This window comes from Ciconia boyciana, chromosome 10 (genome assembly GCF_034638445.1).
Source record: "Ciconia boyciana chromosome 10, ASM3463844v1, whole genome shotgun sequence".
In the NCBI taxonomy this organism is placed as follows: Eukaryota; Metazoa; Chordata; class Aves; order Ciconiiformes; family Ciconiidae; genus Ciconia; species Ciconia boyciana.
Genome location: NC_132943.1, coordinates 29,565,979 through 29,588,246, shown reverse-complemented (window position 1 = coordinate 29,588,246; position 22,268 = coordinate 29,565,979). Strand labels below are relative to the sequence as shown.

General features: G+C 41.4%; 1 protein-coding gene across 3 annotated transcripts in view; it reads right to left on the bottom strand.

The window, feature by feature from the left end:
- The window catches only part of PARD3B (par-3 family cell polarity regulator beta), a 439,522-nt gene that overhangs the window by 292,759 nt on the left and 124,495 nt on the right, over nucleotides 1-22,268 (bottom strand). For all 3 annotated transcript variants that reach the window (XR_012044291.1, XM_072874183.1, XM_072874182.1), the window contains exon 3: nucleotides 9,824-9,995. Coding sequence is in view for 2 of the 3 variants with exons in the window: in XM_072874183.1 (XP_072730284.1) it covers nucleotides 9,824-9,995 (172 nt within the window). In the remaining variant the exon portion in view is untranslated. The remainder of the gene's footprint in view (nucleotides 1-9,823; nucleotides 9,996-22,268) is intronic.

Here is a 22,268-nt window from a genome sequence, read left to right as displayed (position 1 = left end):
TGATAAACATCTAAACCAAAACATTTTGAAAATATTTTAGGAAGATCACATCAATTTACACATAGCCCATTAGTTGCTACCATAAAGTTGTATTTTACCACTCTACGTTGCTAGTTCACTCTTAAAAAGTCTAACAATAAATGCGTATGTATTCAACACCTCCAACTACTAGCTAGAGAACACCAGACAGGACTATTTGCACATACTGTTAGTATCCCTAATATACATAAGCCCATCCATCATGGGCACTCTCAAGATTTTAACACACTACACAAGAATGTCATTCCCTATCCCAGCAAAGCTATCTTTTAAGATGAGAGAATGACTGTTTAATCATACATCAGCCATCAACAATGCAACAGCACTTTGGAACAGGGAATAAAGGCAATCAGTCAATAAGGTCTGCAAAGGTAAGTCCCTATTCTGCAAAGTCTTCTCGGCTACCATCTGTGGTCAAAGAGAAATATTAGGACATAATATACTCAAAAAAACCAAACCAAACAAACAAAACACACATCCAAAACCAATGCCAACAGAAAAGTGCTAGTTAACCCAGCAATTACTCTACTATGTACATGCAAGGATCTACAAGTGTTTCATCGTTCAAAACACTTGTTAGTTTACTAGTTATTGCATCAGTGAATATACTCTCACACAACCTGCCAAAAATCCAACATAATACTTTTTGCTGCTATAAAGATAAGTAATCAACAACAGTGACTAGACAAAATATATTCATCTAAATGGCATTTGATTAGAAAGCAAAACCCACCACCTGTGAAGGAAATAAGAGTTTCTTAAATGACTTTGATATAGCAATTTTAAAGAAAAGTTATGGCATCACAATTTATCCATACAAAATAATTTTGTCTGATTATGTACATGTGCTGGTTTGGCCTGGGATAGAGTTAATTTTCTTCATAGTAGCTAGGATGGGGCTATGTGGTAAATTTGTGCTGGAAACTGTGTTGATAACACAGAGATGTTTTCGTTCCTGCTGAGCAGTGCTTACACAGAGTCAAGGCCTTTTCTGCCTCTCACCCCACCCCACCAGCGAGCAGGCTGGGGGTGCACAAGGAGCTGGGAGGGGACATGGCTGGGACAGCTGACCCCAACTGACCAAAGGGCTATTCCATACCATATGATGTCGTGCTCAGCATAGAAAGCTGGCAGAAGAAGGAAGGGGGGACATTCGGATTGACAGCTTTTATCTTCCCAAGTCACCGCTACACGATGGAGCCCTGCTTTCCTGGAGATGGCTGAACACCTGCCTGCCCATGGGAAGCGGTGAATGAATTCCTTGTTTTGCTTTGCTTGCCTGCGTGGCTTTTGCTTTCCCTATTAAACTGTCTTTATCTCAACCCAGGAGTTTTCTCACTTTACTCTTCTGATTCTCTCCCCCATCTCACTGGGAGAAAGCAAGCGAGCAGCTGTGTGGGGCTTAGTTGCCAGCTGGGGTTAAACCACAACAGTCCTTTTTGGCACCCAAGGTGGGGCTCGAAGGGTTCAAGATAACAACAGATTTGACTGGAATGTGCTAGATCGAATTGATAGCTGTTATTGCTGTTTAGCTACTAATGGGCAGGCTTCTGTGCTTGCCATGGGGCTTGCTTGCCTTACTGTATATTAGAGTCCAGTGCTCGTTAGTGGCTGCTTTTTGCTTTTGCTGCTTGCTGTGCTGCTGCACTGCTGATCATCTTACTCTGCTGTGCCTGGGAACATTTTGGTGACAGCAATGGCCATGCGCCTGGGCTGGCAGATGGCCAGGGCATCGCTGCTGTTTCTGTGCTGCTGTCCTGGACAGGCTGGAACTCCAGTGTGAACTCAAGTTGAAGGGACTGTGACCTGTGGATTAGTCCACGCGGGAGCAGGACACCCTGAAGTGTCTGTGGCCATGGATAAGTCCACACCAGAACAGGTACATCTCAAAGCACCTGTGGCCATGGTTACATCTGTACCACAGCAGGTATACCTCTGAAGGGACTGTGGCCCAAGGGTAAGTCCACTCTGGAGAAGGTGCACCTCAAAGCAACTGTAACTGCGGATGAGTCTATGCTGCAGCAGGTATACCCCTGGAGAGACTGTGGCTCATAGATAAGTCTCCACTTGGAGCAGGTACACCCCTAAGGGACTGCAGTCTGTGGATAAATCCAAGCTAGAGCAGGGCAAGGGTGGGGGAGTCCACTGCAATGTTAAACCCTATACCTGGCCCAAAGGGACTGGGGTGGAGATTGTAATGGAAATACCTTTAAACTGTTGGAACCCGGGATTTGAGTTGCATGTTATGGGAATTACTATAGCAGGAACCACCTGAACCAGTGGAGGACAAGCCTTACAAGAAGCAGTGCAAGTGCAGCAGTGACCTGACCTGGCTTTGGTGCCCAGTAACTCCACACAACACACCACCTCTCCTGTCCTGAGTGACCACCATAAGAGACGGAGCCCAAAGTCATGGACTAAATGAACTCAATGGACATTTTGTGGACATTTTATGGACATTTTACAAGGGTGGTCCATAGACTAAGGTAATGATACCTGCATATTATATCAAAGGATGGGAAGGGCGGTGGTGGGTAATGAGAATGTATTGGGTAGTATGAGACCTGAGCATGACGTAAATGGTATGAAATGAGACATTCACAAGTCTCACTTAGACATTCACAAGTCTATGGGGCATGATGAGATCCACCCAAGAGTACTGAAGGAAGTGGCAGAAGTGCTCACCAAGCCCCTTTCCATCATCTACCAGCAGTCCTGGCTAACTGGGGAGGTCCCAGTTGACTGGAGATTAGCAAACGTGACACCCATCTTCAAGAAGGGCCGGAAGGAGGACCCGGGGAACTACAGGCCTGTCAGCCTGACCTCAGTACCAGGAAAGCTGATGGAGCAGAACATCCTGAGTGCCATCACATGGCATGTAGAGGATAACCGAGGGATCAAGCCCGGCCAGCATGGGTTTAGGAAAGGCAGGTCCTGCTTGACCAACCTGATCTCCTTCTATGACAAGGTGACCCGCCTAACGGATGAGGGGAAGGCTGTGGATGTTGTCTATCTTGACTTCAGTAAAGCCTTTGACACTGCTTCCCACAGCATTCTCCTGGAGAAATTGGCTGCTCATGGCTTGGACGGGTGTACTCTTCGCTGGGTAAAGAACTGGCTGGATGGCCGGGCCCAAAGAGTGGTGGTGAATGGAGTTTACTCCAGTTGGTGGCCGGTCACAAGCGGTGTTCCCCAAGGCTCTGTGTTGGGGCCAGTCCTGTTTAATATCTTTATCAATGATCTGGACGAAGGGATCGAGTGCACCCTCAGTAAGTTTGCAGATGACACCAAGTTGTGCGGGAGTGTTGATCTGCTTGAGGGTAGGAAGGCTCTACAGAGGCATCTGGACAGGCTGGATCGATGGGCTGGGGCCAATTGTATGAGGCTCAACAAGGCCAAGTGCCGGGTCCTGCACTTGGGTCACAACAACCCCATGCAATGCTGCAGGCTTGGGGAAGAGTGGCTGGAAAGCTGCCCAGCAGAGAAGGACCTGGGAGTGTTGGTCGGCAGCTGGATGAATATGAGCCAGCAGTGTGCTCAGGTGGCCAAGAAAGCCAATGGCATCCTGGCTTGTATCAGAAATAGTGTGGCCAGCAGGACTAGGGAAGTGATCATGCCCCTGTACTCGGCACTGGTGAGGCCGCACCTCGAATACTGCGTTCAGTTTTGGGCCCCTCACTACATGAGAGACATTGAGGGGCTGGAGCATGTCCAAAGAAGGGCAATGAAGCTGGTGAAGGGTCTAGAGCACAAGTCTGATGAGGAGCAGCTGAGGGAACTGGGGTTGCTTAGCCTGGAGAAAAGGAGGCTGAGGGGAGACCTTATTGCTCTCTACAACTACCTGAAAGGAGGTTGTAGAGAGGTGGGGGTCGGTCTCTTCTCCCAGGTAACAAGTGATAGGACGAGAGGAAATGGCCTCAAGTTGCGCCAGGGGAGGTTTAGACTGGATATCAGGAAATTTTACTTCACTGAAAGGGTTATCAAGCATTGGAACAGGCTTCCCAGGGAAGTGGTTGAGTCACCATCCCTGGAAGTATTTAAAAGACGTTTGGATGAGGTGCTTAGGGACATGGTGTAGTGGTGGTCTTGGTAGTGTTAGGTTTACGGTTGGACTTGATGGTCTTAAAGGTCTTTTCCAACCTATACGATTCTGTTATTCTGTGAAATATGGGGTGGAGAACGTGCTGGTTTTGGCTGGAACAGAGTTACTCTTCTTCACAGTAGCTAGGATGGGGCTATGTGGTGGATTTGTGCTGGAAACAGTGTTGATAACACAGGGATGTTTTCGTTATTGCTGAGCAGTGCTTACACAGAGTCAAGGCCTTTTCTGCTTCTCACCCCACCAGCGAGCAGGCTGGGGGTGCACAAGGAGTTGGGAGGGGACACGGCTGGGACAGCTGACCCCAACTGACCAAAGGGATATTCCACACCATATGATGTCATGCTCAGCACAGAAAGCTGGGTGAAGAAGGAAGGGGGGGAGATTCGGAGTGATGGCGTTTGTCTTTCCAAGTAACTGTTATGTGTGATGGAGCCCTGCTTTCCTGGAGGTGGCTGAACACCTGCGGGTCGACGGGAAGGAGTGAATGAATTCCGTGTTTTGCTTTTCTTGTGTGCGCAGCTTTTGCTTTCCCTATTAAACTGTCTTTATCTCAACCCACGAGTTTTCTCACTTTTACTCTTCTGGTTCTCTCCCCCATCCCACCAGGGGGGGAGTGGGCGAGCAGCTGTGTGGTCCTTAGTTGCCAGCTGGAGTTAAACCACAACAGTAAGCTCAGAACCAAAGGAGGTTCTGGTCTGAAAGACCAGAAATGAAACATTGTTAGAGATGACATTTAATCCCAGAGAGCATCAAGGTCTTGTGGAAACAATAGGAAAAGAACTAATTGTCAGTCATGGTCTGGCTCCAGTGAAACAGCTAAGTTTAGTCTCCTAAGGCTACATAAGTTCAAAAGTGATGCTTAACATACAGGAACCTTAATGCCATGCAGGAGAAGGGCTGAGGAGTCAGGCAGCCAGAAGTCGATCTCTGACACAGAATTTTAAAATAAACCCTTTCACTGGGGTGTAGGTTACCATACATTTACCATGGGCTAAATTCATGCAGCTAAAAAGTATTCAATATACTGTGATTTCGCTGTTCATTGTAAGGTTTTGTCTATCCACAGTTTTATACCTAAGAAACAAGGTAAAAAATGGCAGTGAAGAATTTAAGACAGCATTAGCGGTTAGAGATGTTGAAGTACCTCCATTCAGTTTTTCAAACATAAATCAGCTATTAACGCATTTAGTTGCCCGTATCATTCTTTGCAAGTTGTTCTGATGTCCACATCACAAGTGTACTCCGGGAAGTTCTGCTCACAAGAAACAGTCTCACAACAGAAGCTCTCTCTGCTGCCAGTTCGGCAACGGCGTTTCAGTGTTCTCTACTTACCCACAGAAATACCAATATCAGTAGATTGTTTCTTTGCTGCTTCAAACAGCTGAGTGGACACATTAAATGGTTGTGTGCTTCTCTAAATTTTGTAATATATATTAACAGCTGCTTTATTACCATTTGTATTGTAGCATGAAATGTATTCTTTACCCAATCACATTTTCTGTCAAATGGGGATATTTATTTTTTTTCAACAAATCTGTATTTATTTGTCAACTGAAACATGTACATCAAGATTTTCAGAATTAAAAGAAAAAGTTCTTTTTGATTTTGATAGGAGAAACTGAGTACAGTTAACAAAACCCTGCCAGCCTTGATATTCTTTTGCACTATACTTGAATTACAGATGAAAAACGTGAAGAGAACTGGACGTATAACTGAACCCAAGGCCCCTCTGCAGAATCTACTTTCAGTACTCTTCTGCTCACCAAACCACAAAAGGCAAGATACCTGGAAGATCTACACTGAATGGAAACAAAATAAGCAATGCCCCTTCTCCCTCCTCAGGTTTCTACAGAGATGCAGCATTACGCAGACTCTACAGAGATGCAGTCCAACGCATCCAAACAAGAATGAAGACAGCACTGGTACTTCTCAAACAACTATAGTCATTAGGTGAGCAAAAGTACATGTGACATCATCATTAGGTTTTCATCTACATCCGAATGGATGATGGTAAGTTTCAATAGGTATTACATTTCCTGAGCATAGAAAAAGTCAACTGTTGAGAAACAACTACTTCATTGTGTCACCGTTTCAGTAATCATGCTTAACAGGAAAACACCAGGATGCAAAACCCACTACCAAATTGAGACCAATGTACCTAACAGAACTGAATGACTATGCTTCCCTCAGTAATTTCAGCCCTGAGCATCAGAAACTTCAGTAAAGCCTTTTCAGCTGTCAGAAGCTACCAGGTATTGCTCACTTTGCAGTCCAAATTCAGACACTGTCAGCAACAACACCTGATAATCCAGCTCTGCAGGGAGAGGGGGGAGGCCCTCAAGCATGTTTGCATCTCACCTTATTTTACGGACACAGCAGATACTGTGTCCATAAACAGTTAAAAGTCTTCCTGCATTTTTCTTAAATTAAACATAAGGGCCCACAATTTCACTGGTTTGAGAACACTGAGTTAGCTTTAAAAGTAGAGATGCATTAATTTCAGGGAAAAGAAAAAAAATAGCTGAATAATTTCCTGAACTGTTTTAAGAAGAGATGTGTCAAGTATTAAGTAATTTGAAGAAAGTAATTTGATAATAAGTAAAACAACAAACTTACTTTTTTGCCCCAAAATTTTGCCAGTATGTGGAAGCAATATAAGACATAAGGTACCAGTAGCTTTCAAGTCAAATATAAGATTGCTTCTATTCTGGCTCACTTTCAAAGTTACAGGTGACAAAGGGCAAAATAAGGGTAACTAACTACATAATGAAAAACTATGATTTCAGAGAGAGTCAAGCTGATCAGTATTGTCAAGAGTATCAACCACAAAAACCGTCAAAGAAGTAACCATACAATTTAAAAAAAAAAAATTCCCCCATCATCACCATCTCTATCTAGCCAGTGAAGGCTTTAAGACTAGGTATAACATAAGATTAACTTAACTGGATCAAATACACAATTTATAAAAAATAAAAACTTCTGAAGGCAGTATCTCAAGTGCCTTTTCCAAAATCATTGCCAATTCTCTCATGTTTGAGAACAGCAGCGTTTAGTTTCATGTACTTATTAAGCATCAAGCTCTAAGTATTCTCTGAGCAGATCACTAAGTGGACATTTTTTCTACATAAAACTGTGGATCTGGTTTCATAGAATACAAAACAGCCAACAGAAATTAACAGGCAAAATTGTTCCACTATCTGACAATTTATATAACAATGGATTCCCCGTATTTCATCCCTAAAGGCACTCTGCAAAAATACTCTAAAAGGTAAGCACATGACAGCTCTTGAAACACAGCTCTACCATGGAAAGCAACACTTGCTCACTACGTATATATTTAATCAAATTCTTGCTCCCAAAGAACACCCTTTTAAAATTATTATTATTTATTTCTGCTAGCAAGTGTGAGTCAATTCAATAATCAGACAGGGAGCCAGACTACTGTGGTTCATGCACCAATGATATTGATGCAACCAAATTGTCTTTCTACTTCTTCATTTACTTTTCAATTTGCCTCTAGTGGAAATAGGGACATAATTTAAGTTTGTCTGGGGACTTGTACAGGAAACATAGGCAAAAATTAAGTCTAAAGAACTGTAATCTGTGATTTAAAATCCAGAAGAGAAAACAATTAAATTTCAGAGTGCAGACTGAGTTTATAGGACTGACAGGTAGAAAATCTTTCATTTACCTTGTAAAATAAAATAATCTGAAAGAGAACCATTGAGACAAACACATTATATTTATGTTCTCTATTTTAAGAAGCACCCATTTAAGCTTCAAATATATATTAGTATTGCACTGAAAACTAAATAGAACCCTAATTGGCTGTTCTTCTCATGTTATATTTCATCTCTTTTACACTCTATAAAAGAAGGATTCCATAAATGCTATGAAAACTGAACTACCTCGTAGCTTACTGGTGAGCTCAAGCATTTAACTGTTTTACGTAAAATTGTGAGAGGCTGAAACACTCTTCTCCCTAACCCTCAACTTACGTACAACAGTACGCTAGACAAACCACTTTCAATGATTTTTTTTTTTTTTTTTTTTTAAATAGGGCTCAGAGTTATATGGAAAACTATCTCTACTTTCTGAAACGTGCTAAAATGTGTTTACACAGTGTTATTTAAAAATATGCAATAAATGAAGTGGCAAACCATTCAACCATTGGACCTTTAAGCCACAAACTTTTCCATACTTCATGCTTAAAAAAACCACAGCTCAAACACATACAAGCTATGGCAAGAAAAAGTCTTTTCCCAAGATTTTTAGGTATGAGAAATTCCTGTGTGTCATTAAATATAGAAAGAGATTTTTCTATATTCTAGAATATAGAAAAAACAGAAGTGATCCATTAACACAGAAATTTGAATCTAAAAATTTTCATGCAGCTTGAATGTCAGTATTTTCTACATCAGGCACAAAAATGAGCACAGACTTCCCCTAGAAGTTATGTTACACAGGCTCATCCAGTGAGCTTCATTAGAAATTTTATTTTAGTTTGTTGTTTTTGTTAATCAGCCTTTTCCTTTAAAAATGCAATTAAAGTAAACAGACAAGTGAACATTCAATTTCTGAAGTTGTAATCTGACTACTCCATGAGAGTGGCATAACTAGAGATAGTATTTCTATCCTTACCCCACCTGCTTACACTCAGAAATTTTATTGCACACCGTTAGGAGACTATCAGCAGTACTCAAGAACACAGGGTGAATTGGATGATGAGCTCTGGTGGAATGCAGAGAAGCCTCTCCTGAGCATTATTCACTTACTAAATACTGTCAGTGTATGACTGCTTTACAGGCAGAAAGTAAGAGGATTCACCTTCAATTTGTTTTTGAAAGCTTCTATATCTACTATCTAGGTGACAGCTTAGCCTGCCCTCAATCCAAGAAAGTATTTCAAACTGCTTTGTGTTCAACGTACAAGACTCTAGCTCTTTATAATTGGAAACCACTGTCTGAACTCTTGGCCTTCCAGGCACGCTGAAACAACACAGGGGACCAGAGCTGCAGCACTTCATATACCATCTGATATAAGAGGGAATTAAGCAGAAGCCTCTCCTAATCACAGTTTGCTCACCTGAAAGTCAGATAGGCAAATAGACTCTGCTGTGCAACTTCTTCAAAGGCAAAGAGCTGAACTGTTTACAACCAGCATCTCCTTTCTACCTCCCACCCCCAAAACAGGGCACTAGCTCAGATAATCAGTAGAAGTATTTGCACACAGCCGTTTTACACTCATTGAACCCAGGTTTCTCAACAAAAATGCTGAGGTTTTTTTTCAGTGACTTTGTTATTTGAAAAGACTTTGCATAGGTTTCATCTCTTCCACTCTCAGAAGATTACAATGAAGGATTGTCAGCAACCTACCCAGTCAAGGAAAGGAGAAAAAAGACACCACCTGTATGGATGGGCATAACATACAGCAGGATACAAGGCTCGGGTGTTTGCCAAATTTGCCATGCTCAGTTGCAGTCTTCAGCATCAATTGTTCAAAAGCCCAACTTTTGGCATAACAATTGTCTTCACTGAATGGCAAGGCAAACAACAGGGTGCTAAAAAAATTCTTTAAACACATAAAATCAGGCTACAGACATACTCAGAAAAGAAAAAAGAAATAAGGAAGTACTATATATTGGTCAAAAAATTAAAAAATAACCATGCAGGATATACATACCCAGTTTTAGGGCAGAAGGAGTCACTTCAATCTCACCACCAATCGGCTGAAAGGCAGCCAGCTGAGCCGCTACCTCTGTCTCAAAAGAGTCTGGGCTATTTCTGTCTGTCAAATTGCCATTGGTGCCATCAGTCTTATGGTGAGTTTCTTGCTCATCATAAACAGCAATCAGCTATCAAAACAAAAGATAATACAGTTTGTATATTTGAAGTATTCCCAAACGTCACTTTTTTTTCTTTAAAGCAAAACTTACCCTTCATTGGGACTACAAAAATAACCATCTTATTTCAGAACAGCTAACAATAAACATACAGATTCAGAAAAGCACATACATTTGTATTTAAATACATTGACTTCAATGTGACTTAAATATATGCTTCAGCGCTGCCCTGTGCCGACACGCTTTTCTGAGTTAGCATTCTATCATCAGTGAGCATTTTACATTGTTCCAAAACATTTAGGGCTGAACATGCTTAAAAACACAGAACAGCATTTAATTCTTGGGGGTGGAGGGTGTTATTATTTTAAAAAGTTTTACTGCTACTGACTGACACATTGCACAAAGGTAACACAACCGTGGAAGCTGTACAGAGAGAGCAGATACATGTTTTATTTGTAAGTACATAATAATTACATTCCAAGGACAAGATACATCTGGCACAGTGACAGAGAGCCGAGTTCCCCTAATTGCCCAACCTATGCCTCCGTAAGGATGAAAGTTTCTTGGTCCAGCCAGGTACACGTACACAGACACGTCTCTTACCCACCATATACCTACCATCTCCTCCCATTCCCTCCTGCAAGCTTATACCAGATACATTGTTTCTGAAACTGTCCCTCAGTCACTGACTCTTCCACAACTTCAGGTGCACAGGAAGGTCAAGATTAAGCAACCACAGATTGCAAAGTCTGCTGTCCATTAATGTTGACATGAAAATGATAAAAAACACCAGAAAAATAATTTTTTGCTTCAGCTAACCTGGCCTTTCACAAGGATCTTCCTTTTGGTCCCTACTAATACAAAGTGATCAGATAATGTGTATACAGCTTCATCAAGAGGTGACTCAGATACCTGTGGCTGGGTGTAAATTGTGTTACAGTTCCAGGAAAAGTTAACTGTGTTACAGTTCTGGGAAAACAAACCAAAAAATGATTAATTCCCACTGAATCTAAACAAATTAGAAGACTTGCTGTTCTCAACCAATGGGACACTTGACACTCCAGAGCCCTCTCCAAGAGGACAGGAGGTAACAGCAGCCATTCAAGCACTTTTCCTGCCCCGCTACCCGACGTGGCATTGTTCTTGTGCCATACGATGGCAAACGCTTTGCCTAATAAGCATTGTACAAGGTATCTTCATCTTAAGGCGTTCATTTATTTCACTTTTCCTGAATTCCCTAGCATCCTAAAGTTTTTCTTAGCTAATCTTGAAAAAGACCACAACATACACAACTGGTTAGGCACTGTCAAAATACATACAGAAACAAGTTTAAAGGATTGATTTGCTACTTTCTCTCTGTGTTATTCTAAGGTATGCATACACACTCCCTATATAAAAATATTAGTACAGCAAATCTCCTCTGACACTTCCAAGACATGTCAGAAATTATATCCTATGATAAGTAGTATACTGAAACAAAGAGACAAACATTGAAAGGAACTCATTTGCCTAAGGGAGGAAATGAATGTATGAGAGGGAAAAGAAAAATGAAAAGAAAAATCCTGAAGTGCTTCTAAGGAAGAAACTGACATTTTCAGGTCTTCCACTCATTTATAATTTGGTTGCTAGAAATGTGTCAGCTCGTATTTACCAATGCATATTTCAGAGACACACAAAACCCCTTAAATAATTAGGTAGAAAACTTGCTCTCCTTTTCCATATGGAGCCTGTTTCCTTTCCATGGCCACACAAATAGCTCTTACAACACACAATTTGCTCTTTATTTGTCCAAAGCATATAGGAAAGATTAATGCCAGTAACAAAGACAACTCTCTTTGTACCTTATTCCTGCATTGCAGGGAAACTACCCAGGTGTTCACACTGCATTCATCACCAAGCCATCGCTATGCCCCACAACTACATACAGCCAAAAAGGCTGCCTTAAAGCCAGATATCAGACCACAGCAATTGTCTCCAGTACCAAGAAAAAAACCTATGGTCTCTTTTGTGTGTTTCTAAAATGACTACTCATGTTCATGTTATTATGGAAGCCCACCATGATTCAAGAAGTTCCACAAATGTTGCCCACCAAAAAGTTTGCTTTCTCAATCTCACTTTTGCTGTGGAAACTTAATTTTTAAGAAAGAGGATGTTACTAATGAAAAGGAAATTTGAGATTGTGTGGGACCACAGCACTGAAAGCACTTCAGATAATAGTAGGATACAAAGTTAATTTGAGCATTTGCAATGTAGAATAGAGTAAATGGAGCTCAGCTGTGATTTGATGGGAATAAACAAGTGAATTTCTCAGCTGGACCAAGCTGAGTTTCCCCATGGTTTCACACCCTAGGATATCAAATGCTATATTACGTTGTAATACTCCACACTTACTGTCCCAGGATGTTGCAGAGACCAAAAATAGGGATTGGCTCAAAAAATTAGACAAACTGATGGAAAAGACCAGCAAGAACTGTTAAATGGAAACATGCAAGCACTACCTCAGACTCAAAAGTCCCCAAAACACGTAGTAGTAAAAACTAGAAAGGTAAACCAGGAGAACATTGATGTTATAATTCCTCTGTTTCTATGTGCTTTCTTCAAGTGTTTTCCACTGGTCACCAGCAGAGACCAGAGCAGCAGTCTGGCCCTGCACTGCCACTCCTGCAGGCTCACATACATTATGGTATTCTCGCATACTTAGGTTTCTAAGCACTCTATGTTTCCCTTATTCCCCTGAAGTTCGAATTAAACTTTAGCAGAAACGATAATAGAAAATTACTTTAACAGACAAATAAGGCCACAGACAGACTTCGATACCTGTAAGATACGGTAGCTTACCTACCAGTCAAGCCCAGAAAGGCAAACTGCATTACGACTACACCACAATAATTCTGCTGGCTTCCTGGGACCCGTGCTCCTGCTCCTGCCCCCAGTGTGCTATCTTCCAGGGCAGGTGGCCCTGGCCTGTGGTCAGCTGGTCACGTACCCACTGCTCCTTTTCAAGGGGTCCTGAGTGCCCGGGCCAACCGGGGAGAAGAAGGACACCGAGAGCGGGAGGGCCCTGCCTGTGCAACCACGCAGTGGCAAGGCCTGGCAGGGATGCGGCCGGCGCTGCTGCCACAGGGCCACTGGCCCCGGGGGTCGGCTGCTCCCTCCGAGGGCTGAGGGAGTTCTCTGTGTGTGCCTTGAGCTCACGTTATGGCTGATGCATTCAGATGACCCCATCTGCAGAGGGTCTAGGGCATCAGTGAACGACCTGATCTGCAGAGGGGTTTGGGTGCTAGTTTTGTAAGGGGACCCGATCTGCACAGGGTCCAGGTTAAAAACAAAGTTTTGATTGTAACAATAACTTTGTTGTGTCACTGCTCCACCGAGGATCCCTAAAGCATCTGCCGTAGCGTTGGGTGACAACTCCCAAGAACCAACAGGTTACAAGTCAAACAACAGCCTTGATAGCTGGTCAGAAATGAGTCTGGTTCAGGCAAAATGACATACAGAAATCACAGTGTCTGAAAGGGGACAACACCCCCAGGTCTTCACCTGCTTATTTATACAGGATTGCAAATGGCTTGAAGATTGTATCAATTCCGCTTTCATTCACCTATCGAGAAGGTTCAGTAGATGGGGACACTCACGTCAGCTCCTCTCCTCCCAACTCCTGCAGCAGAGTCAGGAGAAAAAGCCACCTCTGCCACCAGCCCGTTCCCAGTTCCCACCTTACCCACACCAGCGCTCCCTTTCCATACTCCGAGCTGGAGTGGGCAGGGCACAGGTGCAAGCCGACAGCAGGCAAACACCTGCAATACAGCCTGGCAAATGGCCACAAGAAGATTTCTCAGAGCTAAACCACATAGGCCTCACGCTCATCTGAAAGCCAGGAAGTTTCCTACAGCTGTCATTCCTCCAGTGACTTCAGTGAAAAGCCTGCAGTTCCCTAGTCTATGCCTAGGCACTATTTTGACAGATTAAAAAACCAAGGAAAATGTATTTCTTCACAGTATGGAACACACCATTAATTAAGTAACATGATCTAGAGTTAAACTCCCATTTTTTAGAGAGTGTGGAAAGGAGATACTAGTAGTACTGCCTGCGGAGGTAGCAAAGATGCAAATGCCTTTCCTCACCAACGAAATAAACAGCCATTTGTCTTCTAAAATGTTTATTCAGGAGAGAACTCCTCAGGACTGCAGTTGCAGGAGCACCTTATCAGTAGCAATTCTAACATTATAAATACACTGCTAATCAATCAATGCATTATAAATATCAGCTTCAACCTTTCAAAGGGAATGAATACAATTAAGGTTATATAAATTAACTATTCAAAAATAATTGTAGTAATTGCCTACTCATTTCCAGTATGGAAAATTCTTTAATTGGAACAGACTGCAAATCTCTTCTGATGGAAAAGCACTTCAGGATACATTAAGAAATCCCCCACAAACATATAATGAAAACAACAACATTGTTTGCAACACTAGATTTTTCTTTACCAGTTCAATATTTATAAATACTGAGAGTTCAGAAGGTCAGCTGATTTTTTTTTTTTTTAAACACATCAAAATATTACTCTAGACATTTGCAAACTGTAGAAGTTATGCTAGTACTCTGCTGCGGTTTTGTACACTTGCTGTACTTAAGCATCTCTGTTCTTTTAAAGGTTATTTAAAGAACATTAATATTTACTGTAAAAGATATCTGTATTTCTATACAGGCAAAATGGTTCTAACCCCAGTATTGTTATAATCTCTACTGACAACCTACCTTTACCTAGACAATCAATAAATTATCAAAACTTAGCACTTATCTGTCATTTTTGATTACTAAACTCCTGCCTACTTATATTGATGTAGTCACAACATAAGGCAGCAATAATGAACAGTGCTATTTTATTAGCATTTTTGTTGATCATAAGTGGAAAATTCATTACAAGGCAACACAGGCAAATTTTAACTTTGTATGGTGTCCTGTGGTACAGCTCTTTCAATATTTTACTGATAATTCAGTTGGAAAGCTTGCAGAAAATTAAAACACAATGATGTAAAAATTAAGTGACTACATTCCCAAACACACAGAGCCACACGCACACATTTGATTAAGATCAACCTGCATATACAAAAAGGTGGGTAAACACCAATGGTGGACAACGATGTTACTGAGTGAAAGGGACTGAGTACAAAGCAGCAGCACATTTTACCCCAGGGAACCACTGGCCACTAAGATACAGAAAACTGATGCAATCGATGTTGCATTTAAAAATCCCCACAAGACAAAGTGTTCCCCTATCTCTGTTCCCATGTGAAACGTTGCATTTTCCAGGGGCTCTCAAGTCCTTCCCAAAACTAGTTGTACTCTACTTCGTAAGCCCAAGCTGCAGCTGCAGAACCGTGTTCGAGCGCACAGCTCATACCCGTACACTGCAGCCACGCTTCACTGTGTACCGGGATTATACACCATACACGCGAGAAACAGTGAAAAGTCGTCCTTCCAAATTAAAATTGCAACAGTTTTGTTTTAGTGCTTGCTAATTAAGCTCAATGAAATATAAACAATTCCGTGGAGTTTCAGAATTTCAAAGAAAAACATCCTCACCTTTGAACAAACAGCAGAACTTTACAGACCTTGCTTTAAGGCACTTGTCTGTTAAACCAGAAACAGCTGACGTTCCATTGGCCTATACACCATTTTAAATAAAAGGTTTTGTAATTATTTGTCTCCTCAAACTACACTTTTGACAACTAGATTACTGTTAATAAGGTTAAAAACTGTATATTTTACTGCCTTTTCTGTACTGAATTAGAAAATAGACACCACTATTTCCTTTCTGACCCCAAACACCAGGCATGTACACAAGGTACTAAGGAAGAAATGGCAAAATAAAAGCTTGCTTGCAATTAAATTAATCAGCTTTCAATTACTGTCAGGATAAAATCACTAAGTGAAGTTCTCAGTCATAGGCTAGCATCAATACCTGATGGAAAAGATGCAATTTTCAACAGCTGTAATGATATATTCAAAAGCACAAAAAGGAATTACATACTCAACTTGTATTAAATTTTTCATTCAAGTTGGATGGAAATTTTTCCTCTTAATTTTTTCACATTCAAAACTTTATTTACATTCTTCTCTCACTACGGACAACAAAAGATAGTAAAATTGTTGGTTTCTTCAAGACATGTTTGTTTCCTGTTCAGATGCTCCCTGTCCATGATTTCAAATGCTCATTTAAGAGAAAAGCCTGTGGTTTTTTTAACCGTATCTATATTTCTGACAGCCAATGCTCCTGTAGGAGTGATTATTAGTTACTTATAAAATGATGTGACCAAAAAAAAAAAAATCTCCTTTTTTGGGGTCAATTAATAAAGACTTTTCACACAAAACACATCTCAACAAAGAGCTGTCAGGAGGGGTGAATGAATAGCTCGGTGACTATTTCATCGAACTGTGACGTAAGGAGAAGCAATGGCTCAAGCTACAGCAGAAAATGAAGTTCACCACAGCATCACATTACCTTGCTCTCTGATCCCTCAATTTGGGATCTGTAAGATTAACATTGTATTTATCCCTACATATACGTAACAAAGAGGCGGAAAGACACACAGTGTTTCTATATGTAACACACCGATACCAGAATACAGCAAAGTTCAAAATAAAACTTAAAAAAAATTTAAAAAGATCAGAACAACTTCAATTCTTCCCAGGTGCTTGCACCTGCAAACAACCACACACAGATGGAGAAAAGCTGCAGTTGGCAGCAGCCTACATATGACCAATGCAAAAAGGGAAAGGGGATCTTTTCCTCTCCCCCCCGCCTTTTTCTTTCGGCACAGTTACCTGGTGTTTGGCCAGGTCAGTTCTTTTCTCCAGACATCTAAGACACTCGAGCACCAGCACCAACACAAGATAAAGGCAAAATTACCTTTTTAGCCAGCCATTTGCACCAGGCCATCTTAAGTTCAAAATCTGACATCTACTTTGAGGCTGCTATGGCCTGACTTTCCTCCTTCCCCAATCAGTAGTTTCTACTGCTCCTTCTCAGAAGTGCTACAACTTGCTAGATCCATGGTAAGTCAGTTCAGGGAACTAAACCAGGAAGAAAAGCAACTGTCCGTCCTCCACCTGCTTCAGCTCTGTGAACCACACAAAGCAAATTTCTGTCAACCCATCACTGAACTAACATCTCCTTAGACTACCATTGTCTATAATCTTGCAGTAGTGATATATCTGTCTCCTTTAATGAAGATGGACTGATGTTTGTGCCCCCACTCCCATGACAGCACACTAGAGTGCTGTGCACATGCGTGTCACGAAGTCTCAATACAACATTAGAAACAACGTTTCTGCAGTTCTCTCAAGTTCATCTTCCTAACAGAAACTCTTCTACGGGCACGGGTTATACTTTTAACTTATGCCCACAAGGGGACAAGAACACTTTAGATCGAGGCAAGAAGACCAAGAGTAAAGTGTACCATATGTTGAACAAAAAAAACTTCATAAAGCCACTGTAGAAGCTGTCTCAGAACTCCTTAAACTCATTAATGTACAATCAGATTTTATATATTACTTATGAAAGAGTCCTGTTCAAATGGTTAAAAGATGAAAGACTGGTAACAGTGCAACATAGACAGAACTAAGGTAATTAGGGTACCTCAAAAATGGATGAAAGTGTCATTTAATTTTTCAATTTAAAACTTTCCTGGAGCTCTACAGCCTTTCTTCAATGTTCTTTCAAGGTATTCTTCTGGTATATACTGATAAGTATTCAAAATGGTATTCTTGCATAATAGTTTGCCTTGGAATTCCTTTAACTTAAAATAAAGGCTGTCAAGGAAAAATACCAATATACACACCATATGGCAGCCTTCCTTCACACCTACATATGAAAACAAATTACAGATACATTACATGAAAGCTATGGTGATTAGCTCATCTTGTTTACCTACATGCCAAAACTACATACACCAAAGTATCTTCCCAAAGACCACTTGACACTTTTCCTATCCTTATTATTCATATCTCTTTTGCTACCATCTAAAAGTAGCCAAGAACAGAATCCTACTGCACACAGTACAAACACTGGTAGCCTCTGCTCTCAAAACTTTTCAAGGATACAAGGAAAATATGAAGAGAAGCAGCATGCTTAAAAAAAGAGAGACCAGACCCAGCTGAAGTCCCAGCTCTTTCTGGGGGAACTGAAAGGAGCGTGCCAGTGGCAGGGAGGGATCCTTACCGAAGTGACAGTACAGTTGTTTTGGCACAACCCAAGGGACAGAGCAGGGGACAAAATGAAGAACCAAGGGTGGAATATGAGGCTAGGACTGGTAAAGCCCTGCAGGATTTATTCTGGTTTAAATGCACAGGGCCACTGGAGGTCCTCAGTACTGCCAAATGCTTCAAATGTTTGTATTTCACCATAAACGGGCACCATGGCAAGAGGTGATACTTTAAATAATTATTTTCTCCATAAATTAAGCTGAGATTTTCAAATTATGACTAAACTGTAGAAGTTTGTCCAAACAGTGAGATACCAATTGTTTCCAGTCTTCGTGTTTTTAATCAGCAGATCTACTTCCCAAGAAATTTGGAGTTCCTCTTCTTGCCCATCACTTACTACACCTAAAAGGGAATTAATTAGAGACGGCCATACACAAAGGAAGGACTGCACGTTAACCCTCTGGAGCTCCAGAGGGTTCCCCGGCCCTCCTGCTGCGCCTGTGCTGCGGCACTGCTAGTTACCCAATGGGGTTTTTGTCTGCTGAAGAGCTACACCGACTGCGCTTCCCTGGATGTACTAGATTTGTGGTTACTGACATCACAGCCATGGGAAGGGGTTTGAACTCTCCATTACTTCTGGGAGATCAAAACTTCTGGACTGCTTTGTTACTATAAGTCTTGCATTTAGCGCTCAGTCTTGTCACTGAATTTGGGTAACTAATGAACCTGAGTTTCCAGATCTCTAAGAGTTTCTTAACAGCCTGCTGTAAGAAACAGCCTGCTCTTGTGGCTTTTGTTGGTTTTTGCTTGGTTTTTTGTTTTAAATTGCTCTTTTGGGAAGGTCCTCAACTATTATACAAAGGTAAAAAAAAACTGTATTAAGAAATTATGCTTGAGAAAACCCCTTTGTGCATGCCTTTCAGAAAGTCTAGCTGTTGTTTTTGTGTGTGTGATCAAATCAAAAGATATCCTTATCTTCCTGTTATTCCCCTGTAGCTGAACTGGCAGGTTTGGGGCTTGGTTTTTTCTTTTTTTTGAAAGGTCATGGCAAAAAAATCTACCTGATTGATGAGACCTCATACACTTCTTCCTGTCCAACCTATTCCTTCGTGGGCACACGTGACTGTACTTCAAACAATGCAGCTGATTGGGTACTTAACATTGATATTTGTGGCAAAGTTTGATGAGCCCTTCAAGCATGACTGAGATGTAATTTTTTAAGCCACTTAGTAACTACTTGAGAGCTGTTATGGAGATCCATAGTAACAATACAGACATTCCTTGAGGGTTGACTCTGGGTAGCTTCCCCGGCAGATATAAATGCTAGTGCTAAAATGTCAAGGATTTATAATTATGACGGCAGATGCATAAAACACATAAAACAAGCCTTATTAGGGTTGATTGAAGTAAATATACCAAAGGACATTCCTCCTTTCTTCTGTAAAAGATTCATGTTCAATGCTATTTGTAGCCTGTCACACTCATTATGTTTTCATGTGAAATAGCTTCTGAGTTTTGCAAGATAACAAATGCCCTCTGTTTTTATTCTTCCTTTATCCAAGTGAAAAAACAAACGGAAGGAGTACTGTAAAATGCAAGGCTGATCATTTCCTTTCTGTTTACCTTGAAACTGAGTACTTTCACCTATATGGACTTTACAGAAGACGAGCTAATTTTGGAGAGTCCATTTAAAATGGCACTATAAAAATGTAGATACTAATATCAAAGGCTGAATTACTTACTAGAACCGTGCTTGTCAAATGCACTTATTGTAATCAGTCATGCAGAAGGACAAATTTACTGTGCCATGGTATCTGAAATAAGACAGTTTATCCTTAGAAATGAAAGTAAAATCTTAGTTACTATATTGTGGGAAGCATCAATAAATGTTTGCTTTCATAATATGAATTATAGTAATTCCATAATATGAATTATCTTACCTTAAAATACTGCTTTAATGCTAAATTAAAAGCTTAGTCCAATTCCATTGGCAAGCCTCCTATGGAACACACAATAAAACAGGCCAGTAACAACACAAAAAACACTTCTTGATAGAACGAGCATCTTTGTTGAACAGAGAACCCACAGTAACACTGGATACTCCAAGCCACACATGGAGAAGCTAGACAGAGGGGTGGAAAGCCAGACGAGGAAGAGCTCAAACTGCTCCCAATTCCTACTGCAGCACAAGGCATTCCTGCAGCCCACTCCTACTTTAGCAGGCACCTTGCCTGTCAGAAGTATTCAGCAGACCTCTCCAGCAAACTGCATCGACCTCTTCTCCCCACCTTCCCACCCCTTTCTGGATGCTTTTGAAGTCCTGGAAAAGCTGATGGGTTGTAAAAATCCAGCCTTTTGGGCAGTCCTCATTTAAGGCACAAAGAAATGTTTAAGTGGACTGATGCTGAGCATTCAGTCACAGACAAAACTGCAAGAAGAGACTGAGCAGCTCTTGGACTTGCAAGCTTCTTCATTGCTGGGGCTTTTTAACGGGGTCTCTAAGGAACCTGAAGTGGAAACAAACAAGCATCAATCCAGGTGGGACAGAATCATGTGTGAGGTGGTACTAGGCATGCAGATTCACACTTGCTAGCACCCACAGTACCCTCAGTTCTCCTTTTCAGTAGTTTCCTTCCCATTCCACTCATACCCTGTGCATACTTTTCAGCCCATCCACACGTGTGTTTTCAGCCCATCCATATGCATGTTTGTGGACTCTCCCAAATTCCCATTAACTGTCTGTGATCACTATGATGCCATTTAAGGTGGCTGAAATATTGCATAGCTTTGTATAAAAGGGGAGGAAGTGGATGGAGATGCAAGAGAGAGGCTGCTCCCTGCCAGCTTTTCCCATTCCAGTCACATCTGATATGGATATAGGAACTCACAGGGCTGAAAGGGAGCTGGGACAAATGAATTTAGGGAGCCTATCACCATTTCTCCTAACTGCTCTGCTTGTAACCCTCCTTAGCTACAAATGCTTGAAGAAAACACTGTCCTTCAGTACACTGCCAGATGTACTTGCAGTATCAACAATTTTTACTTGTTCTCTCTTTTCTCTTCTAGTGTCTCAACTGCATGTAATGAATAGAAAAGTTAAGGAAGCAGAGTCCTCCAAGGTAGCTTGTTAACCTTCAGATTATATAGACATGTGAAAATACTCAGAAATTTAAAACAAAGTGAACTGTGGTGAAGAGACATTATACCATTTCAGTAAGATCAGAGGGTATAATTGAAATCCTTAGGAATCTCCATGGCTCTTCATACTCTAGGCAATAATTTATGATGTTAAAAAGCACTTCGTATTTGTAACTAAGCACTTCAACTTTGATATCTTTTCCAGATTCCAGTTTAATGAGTAGGACCCACAGAACAATTTAGGTTGGAAGGGACCTCTGGAAGTCACTAGTCCAGCCCTTCACTCAAAGTAGGGCCATGCTGGCACTTAGCTCAAACTTTAAAGTTGGCTCAGGTTGCTCAGAGCCCAACCCAGTTTTGTGCATCTCCAAGGACAAAGATTTCACAAGTCTCCAGGCACCTGTTCCAGCGCTTGACCACCCTCATGGTGCAAAAATAAGTTTCTCGTATCTTATGGCAGTCTTCCTCATGACCACTTAACGTCTATTACTTCTTGTCTTCTCACTGCGGACTTTCAAGAAGGTAGGGTGTAGCTTTCCCTACACTCTCCCATTAAGTAGATGCAGACGGCAATAAGATCTCCCCTTATCCTTTGAAGTTCACTCCCCCTTTCCCCTCCACGTTACGTGTTCGATCCCTGATCATCTTGGTGACTCTGTGCTGAGCTTGTTCCAAGTATGTCAGTGTCTGTCTTGCACAAAGGAGACCAAAACTGGACACAATAGTCTAGCTGTGGCCTCACAAGTGCCAAACAGAGGGGCGGAATTGCTTCCCTTGAGTTGATGGCTACACTCCTGCTAACTACCTGAATGTGCATTTAGCCTTCTCAGCTGCAAAGCTAAGAAAAACCCAGATGAACTTCTACCAAGTCACTCTTTTTTCTCTCTCTCACTGATTTGACAGTACGCATCATGTGCAAAAATAAGTTTTTGCTTT